The sequence below is a fragment of the Microtus pennsylvanicus genome, chromosome 11 (genome assembly GCF_037038515.1).
Source record: "Microtus pennsylvanicus isolate mMicPen1 chromosome 11, mMicPen1.hap1, whole genome shotgun sequence".
Classification (NCBI taxonomy): Eukaryota; Metazoa; Chordata; class Mammalia; order Rodentia; family Cricetidae; genus Microtus; species Microtus pennsylvanicus.
This window is the reverse complement of record NC_134589.1, coordinates 63026992-63034410: the sequence shown is the minus strand read 5'-3', so window position 1 is coordinate 63034410 and position 7419 is coordinate 63026992. Positions and strand designations below refer to the sequence as shown.

At 45.2% G+C, this 7419-nt stretch overlaps 1 protein-coding gene across 1 annotated transcript; it reads right to left on the bottom strand.

Moving 5' to 3' along the window:
• Positions 1-5624: 5624 nt before the first annotated feature.
• LOC142831603 (olfactory receptor 2T27-like) lies at positions 5625-6578 on the bottom strand. Its single transcript, XM_075941816.1, has one exon. The coding sequence runs from the start codon at positions 6576-6578 to the stop codon at positions 5625-5627; it is 954 nt and encodes a 317-aa protein (XP_075797931.1).
• Positions 6579-7419: the final 841 nt, after the last annotated feature.

Genomic DNA, 7419 nt, shown 5'->3' with positions numbered 1-7419 from the left:
AGACCTCCGTGGAACAGCACAAGTTGCAAGAGACAGACAGAGAAGGCCACGTCAATGCAAATGAAGTGTTTTGGGAAGGGAGGAACACTAGAGTCTGTGACCCCGGAGATAGCACACAGAGCATAAAGATGTGGAGGATTATACCAGAGTGTCCCACACCTTACCAAACAATCTGGAAAATCTGCCCCTTAGATTGCAGGGGTTTAGTATTTGCGACTCATGACTGTCTGGTCTATATTGCTGTATGCTGGCACCTGGGCTCTGTTGACTCCTAGGCTGAGGTAACAGGTGAAGGTTGGTAAATTGCTTCTCCTGTAAATGCATGTGTCGTTAGCAACCTGCCTGTCCAGCAATCATCCCCCCACTCACTGTCTTTACTGGGCTATCTCATGGAAGCGACTTTCTGGCTGCCCTACTCACCCCGGGTTCAGTCAGGCTGCCCTGATCACCCTTGGTTCAGTAGGACTGGCCTGATCTCTCTAAGTGCAGTCCAGCTGCGTTGATCACCCTAGGTTCAGTCAGGCTGCCCTGATCACCCTTGGTTCAGTACGACTGGCCTGGTATCCCTAAGTTCGGTCCAGCTGCGTTGATCACCCTAGGTTCAGTCAGGCTGCCCTGATCACCCTTGGTTCAGTACGACTGGCCTGGTATCCCTAAGTTCGGTCCAGCTGCGTTGATCACCCTAGGTTCAGTCTGGCTGCCCTGATCACCCTTGGTTCAGTACGACTGGCCTGGTATCCCTAAGTTCGGTCCAGCTGCGTTGATCACCCTAGGTTCAGTCTGGCTGCCCTGATCACCCTTGGTTCAGTACGACTGGCCTGGTATCCCTAAGTTCGGTCCAGCTGCGTTGATCACCCTGGGTTCAGTCTGGCTGCCCTGATCACCCTTGGTTCAGTACGACTGGCCTGATCACCCTTGGTTCAGTACGACTGGCCTGATATCCCTAAGTGCAGTCCAGCTGCGTTGATCACCCTTGGTTCAGTATGACTGGCCTGGTATCCCTAAGTGCAGTCCAGCTGCCCTGATCACCCTAGGTTCAGTCTGGCTGCCCTGCTTGTTCACAAAGTGGAAACTAAAGGCCTGTATCCTTGACGTTGCTGGGATTTATAGGGAGCAGCTGGCCTGTTGAGCGTGCCTCAAAAGGGGGGTGAGGATTGAGAAAAGAGACAAAAGACAGAGGACAGAGTCAGGAGGGTTCTCCGTGAATACTGTAGAAACCTCGAATTTATTTTTCATAGCACCTTTATACCCAAAGCAAAAAGGGGAGGGCAAAAGACTTCCTTACCATGGTTCAAGGAACAAACAAGAGTAAAACACCTCCTTAATTCTCAAAACATCTAGTAACCACGCCCTTAGTCAGACATCCTGTTATTTGGTCTTGAGGAGCTTGATCTCTGTGACCTTGCATCAAGATGGAAATAGAATCACTGGGGTCTCCCACAGGTAATCCATTCCTAAATGCACGCCATCCTGCAGAAGCCATAAAGGTTTGTTGCTGACTTTCTCTGTCTATGGCTTCTGCCTCAGGTTCTTCCTCAGATGCTCTGATGTGCCCCCTTCACTTGTAGTATTTGAATATAATGAAGCATCCTTTCAATGACAGTCTTCTAAATAAAACACACATTTTGAAACACCGTGGATGCTGGGCTGGAGACATGGCTCAGTGGTTAATTGAACACAGAAAACCTGGCTTCAATTCCCAGCACCCACATGGCAGCTCACAGCTGTCTGTAACTCCAGTTCCAGGTATCCAACACCCTCACACAGGCAAATGTGCACATAAAATAAAAAAAAAACTAAAATATTTTTTTTTCAAATTCTGTGAACAGTTTTACTACTGCTTTATGTACCTGTAGTCTTTTTATTATTTTTGAGACAGTGTCTCCTCCATGTAGCCCTGGGGGCTTTGAACAGGAATTCCAAAGTCCAAGAATGCCCTGAGATTTCTGTTCTTCTTGCCTTCTGATTTGGGGATTGCAGATATGTGCTAATATGCCCACATCTCCTGTTTTCACCCCTTTAAAAAGCGGCACCTGCTGTAATTAGCTGACCACCAATTTCAGTGTATGGGGTGAATGTGTTTGTGTATGGGAGTGGGTGAATGTGTTTGTGTATGGGGGTGGGGTGAATTTATTGTGTATGGGAGTGGTGTAAATGTGTTTGTTTGTGTATGGGAGTGGCCATTTGTCACTCATCCCACTTCTCTCTTTTCCCCTTGTGGTTACCAAGGGCAAAGGTTTATCTCCTAACTGACCTGCAAAGCCTTGCTTTCCTTCCTTCAGCTCTCTTGTTCTCTTATTTTCTCATCTTGAATTCCACCTTTCTGTGAATGAGACAAGAGGCTCCAGATGCTGCTTTCTTTGGCAGGACAGTTCTGCAAACTTTGTTGAGAAAGAGGACAAAATCACTACAAAATGTGGAGACCATCTCCTTAGAAGGAAAGTGGTCATCTCTCCCTCCTCCCCCACCAGACCAGAGCGTGAGAGAGGTGTGCAAGTCAGCCATGCATTTCTGTGGCCGACGGTGGAAGTGCTGAGTGTCCCCGAACACCTGTGTTGCTGCGGGAGTTATTTGGGAAAGGTTACAACATCTGCAGACCTTCTAGAGAGTGGCTAACACAACACCTGTGTTTATCATCATCATGATGCCCTCACCCCCTGTGTGGGCAAACACTCTCTTCTCCCACTATCTTCACAAGCTCTCAGAGAATTCACTCAAATTCTGGAACCTAAATCACCACCATGAGACCGACTCCAATGCATAAACAAAGAGTCTTTTTTGCCAGTTAATTCGGGTTATTCCATTTGTCAGAGGCTGCAGCAATGACAGCAGCAGCAGCAGCAGCAGCAGCAGCAGCAGCAGCAGCAGCAGCAGCAGCAGCAGCAGCAGCAGCAGCAGCAGCAGCAGCAGCAGGGATGACAACAGCCACAGGAACAGGGACACTGCAGGAGAGACCAAGAGCAGTGAAAAAAATTTTTTTAATAGGGGCAGACTCTCAGGGAATTTCAAGCCTCACTGCTTATAATTGGCTGCCCCCTAGTGGTGTCAGGGGGAATTCCAGACTTCCAGGCTTGGAATTGGCTGCCTTCCAATGATGATGTAAGAGGGCTTTCCAGGGCTGAGGGGATTTCTCAACTGCCAGTAACTGCCTGATTAGTTCTAATTGATCCATTTTCCCTGCTCAGACATTGGCTGGTTTCAAGTCAGAGGCTGAAAAGGCTCCATTTCTGGGACCAAACTGTGTTTCTTTTTCTGGTTCTTTCTACCCTTTAAATTCTAATCTTGGGGCAGATATACTTGGTACGCCCTGAATCTAGAGACTTAGGTTGTTCTTCCATCCTAGTTCCAGGGTCTGAGGGTGGCGCATTTCTCTGGCTCTAGGTTTGGGGACAAACAGTCTCTTCCCCTGGCTCTGGTCCCATTTTCAGGGTGTTTCTTTCCCTGGCGCTGAAACTGGAGCCAGGATGCTCCAGGGTTGTGCTAGGGCTACAGACTCACTGAATCTATCTATAGAGCCTGGGCCTCTCAATGGAAATTATTGGTCTTTGGTACCCAGATTTTTTTCCCCCAGAGGTCTGGTTCATGCAGTCTTTTGAGGCTTGCTTCTTCCACTCAGCAAAATACATTACAATTTTTCTTGCTGCTCACTAATTTTCTTCTGATTTATTATCACAGATCAGTTTAAGTGTACAATGGTTGAAAGGCATGTTGGCTTTTCTGGCTTTTAAATAAATTTAACTATTTTCACACTGGTTAGATGGTATACCAAATGCCTGTAACAGCTTCTGGCTGAGTAGATTATCATCTGGACTGTGTGATAGAGATTGCCATTCAAAGATATATTCATTGAAAAGGAGGAGGGGTGAAGCTCTTTAAAGAAGAGAAACCATTTGGATCCACTATCAGTTTCTACACATAACACCTAGTATTTGGTATCAGATTACTGCACATGGACATGAAGCATATTTGGTGGAAAGGAAAAATAGATCATGTAGTGCTAGCAAGATGTAATAGACTAGGAGGAAAACTTTCTGAGAGAGTATGTTCTTAAGCAATCGAACCACAAACGTCACTGGGGAAGGTGATGGCTGTTACACACTTGGTAGCTGCAGTCATGACACAAAGTGTTTTTATCTCAACACTGCGTTTTATATGCTAAATATATCCAAATACTTTTCCAGGAATACCCCAGTAGATCTGGGAAAAATTTTGACAGGAACTTCAAGGTACTAAAGATGAATTATCTGAGGGAACAGAAAATACATAGAAAACAGAGAAATTTGTCAAAGTGTGGTTCTATGAAATCAGAGGTGTGTTTTCACAGAACGTATAGTGTCTGAAATGATGAGTAATTTGGCTGCTTTTAAAGGTCCTTGAAAATCCTGCAACCAAGAGTAGAGATGCAAAGTCACCCTGATGTTGAGTAAGACCTGGCTCTAAAAAAGCTGTCGGGGGTCTAACCCCAACATAAATTATCTCTCTGGACCAGCATGGAGGTGAGGGAATAACTGAGACAGTTTACAAAGCAATATCAGAAGGGAGTCTCAGGGTAGATTTATATCCATGCATACCGGGTTTCTAAAGTGAAGATTTCCCAGTTCCCAGTTTCAACTTCATACTTTTAAAGTCATTTCAAAAACATAATGAGAATTAAAATTCCCACACAGTAAATCCCCTGTCACCTTGTGATCATTCTCCAGAAGGTGAAGGTTTGTCAATGTATATTTTTGTGACATAAATCAGCCGCAACCACACACATGCCCAGGAATGGTCTAAGTTTACAGGAAGAGAGCGGGGACACTTTTGGAGGGTCACTGGTCCCCTTTAAGTTTTGCTATAATTTTCAACCCAGACAAGTTGTTACAATTTCTCATATTAATTTTCTCTATTTTTGTGTTTGTGGCTAAATGTTGTCTACCTTTCATTTTGCCACATTTTTTTCAGAGTCTGTGATTGGGCTGCTGAGAGTAAGAAGATGGAGGTCTGTGTAATGCATAGTCTCTGTTCTATAAAATGGGACTTTATTATTGCTCGTTTCACTTAAAGACAGCATGATTTCATGAAAATTCCACCTATCATCTTCAGAGAGCATACTGAATATCATCAGTAATTGGAAGTGAACTCACTCATTATTTTGTGCTGTTAATGACTCATGACAAGGGCTAAAAATGTAGTAAGGAAAAATGGTTCACATCTATTCCTGCTAAATGTAGTCAGTAATCCATTCAGTAAGAACAAAGAAGAACTCAGTTGCATAAATCATTCCAAGGGATTAAGTTAGAGTAAAACCATAAAAAGGAACCATTGACAGGATGATATTTAAATTAGCAATGTTAATCAAAGTGGGAATGACAGAGTAACAAATAGGTCCTTGGCTTGTAACTCAACGAATTAAGAAACTTTTATCTTTGCACAGATGTTATTTTCAAAATCCATGTAATCTTACAAGTATGGAACTCTTATAAGGCTTTACTCAACTCAAGTCACCACTATGGGACTAAGACAACAACATTCCAACAAATCCCAGTTTCTGTAAGTCGTAGATGTTCCCTTTTCACAGCCTTCTATTCTCGATTTGGATTCAAGCTGACTTAAATTCACTTTGAAGTTGCTGGCTAAGACATTCACCAGTGAAACCTGGCATTGTCACGGTCCCAGCATCTGCCTGTGCACTTCTGTAGGGCTCCTACTACTTCTTTGTTTCTCAGGCTGTAGATGAGAGGATTGAGCATGGGGGTCACTATGGTGCCCAGCACAGCTCCTACCTGGTCTTGTTCAGGTGTGTGGGAAGAGGTGGGAGTCATGTAGATGAACATGGCCTGACCAAAATAGAGACTCACTACAGTCAGGTGGGAGGAGCAGGTGGCCAGGGCTTTATTCCTCCCCTTGGGTGAGTTCATCCTGAGGACGGTGAGGAAGATGAGGGTATAGGAGGTCAGGATCAGTGTGAATGGGGCCAAGAGAAAGATAATGGTTGACACGAACTTCACCGTCTCGTAGACTGATGTGTCCACACAAGACATTCTCAGAATGGCGGGCATTTCACAGAAGTAATGATTGATCTTCCTGGAGCCACAGAGAGGAAAATTCATGGGGTAGACGGTATGAACCAGGGCGGCACCAGCCGCTCCAATCCAGGTGGAGGCGGCCATCTTCAGACAGACCTTGGGACTCATGAGAATGGTGTATCGCAGAGGGTGACAGACAGCCACATAGCGGTCATAGGCCATTAGTGTCAGTAAGATGCACTCAGCAAGGCCGAGGGTGAGGAAGGAAAACATCTGAGCAGCACAGGCCAAGAAGGAGATGTCCTGCCTCCCGGTGAAGTAGTTGGTGGCCGCCTTGGGTACTGTGGTGGAGATGTAAGCCAGGTCAATGAGAGACAGCTGACTGAGCAGGAAGTACATGGGGGTGTGGAGGCGGGGGTCCAGCCAGATGAGCAGTATTAGTGTGGAATTCCCAGCAGAGGCCAGGGCATAGATGGAGAGGATGAGGAAGATGAGGAGGTTCGGGTACCTGCAGCCAGGAAAGAGCCCCAGCAGGATGAAATCAGCTGTAGTTTTATTCTTCTGATCCATATTTTCATTCAGAGTTTCTTGTAGCAGATGAAAATCTACAATGTTAAATAAAAAGAGAACGCATTTGGCTGGAATAATTTTAGTCTCTTGGTCATTGCCTCAGCTCTATCACCCTGGGGCTGAGACTCTGAAAGGGGGATTTTCACAAGAGAGGTGTTGGGGTGAGGTACAGGAAGAGGGCACCGGGAAGAAGATGGGTATCAGGGATGATGATAGAAAATCCCAAGTTGCAGGTCACTATGGTCAGTTCAAAACAAACCACTAAAAAAGGCCTAGGATTACCTGAGAGGTTCAAGTGTAAACTACAGACAGCTGTTAGCTGACCCTAAGCTAAAAGTTGGGTAATAGATACAGTCAGTTCTTTCATCTCCCAAACCTGCATTCTGAGTTTCAAGCCACACACAGCTGCTGTTTTACTGACTACAAAGTTACCAAGGGTAATATACTGTGGCTAAGCTCTTCTGTGTTTGGTCTGAGCAGTGGGGGGGGGGGGGTATCACTCAAATGATGCCCATTACCCAGAGGAGATCAGTTTTTATGCCCAGTCCACTAAAAGCTATCGCCACCCCCACAACAAAAAGACACTGTTCTTAGTTGTTTTTCTTCTTTGTCCCTTTCAGGGAATGTTATCCTTTCTCTGTTCCCTTCTCAAATGCTTGCTTCTCTTCTCTTCTGCTCCTGGTTTTGTCTGAGGTTGTACCTCTAAGAATCCACTCCAATGACCAAGATGTTTCTCCTTTGGTCCAGTAACAGAGACATATTAAAATTTCACCCCGTTGAAATTTTATCTGGGACTTAGCAAGATCATAGCCTACAGTTATTCTGACCAGAACAAACTAAT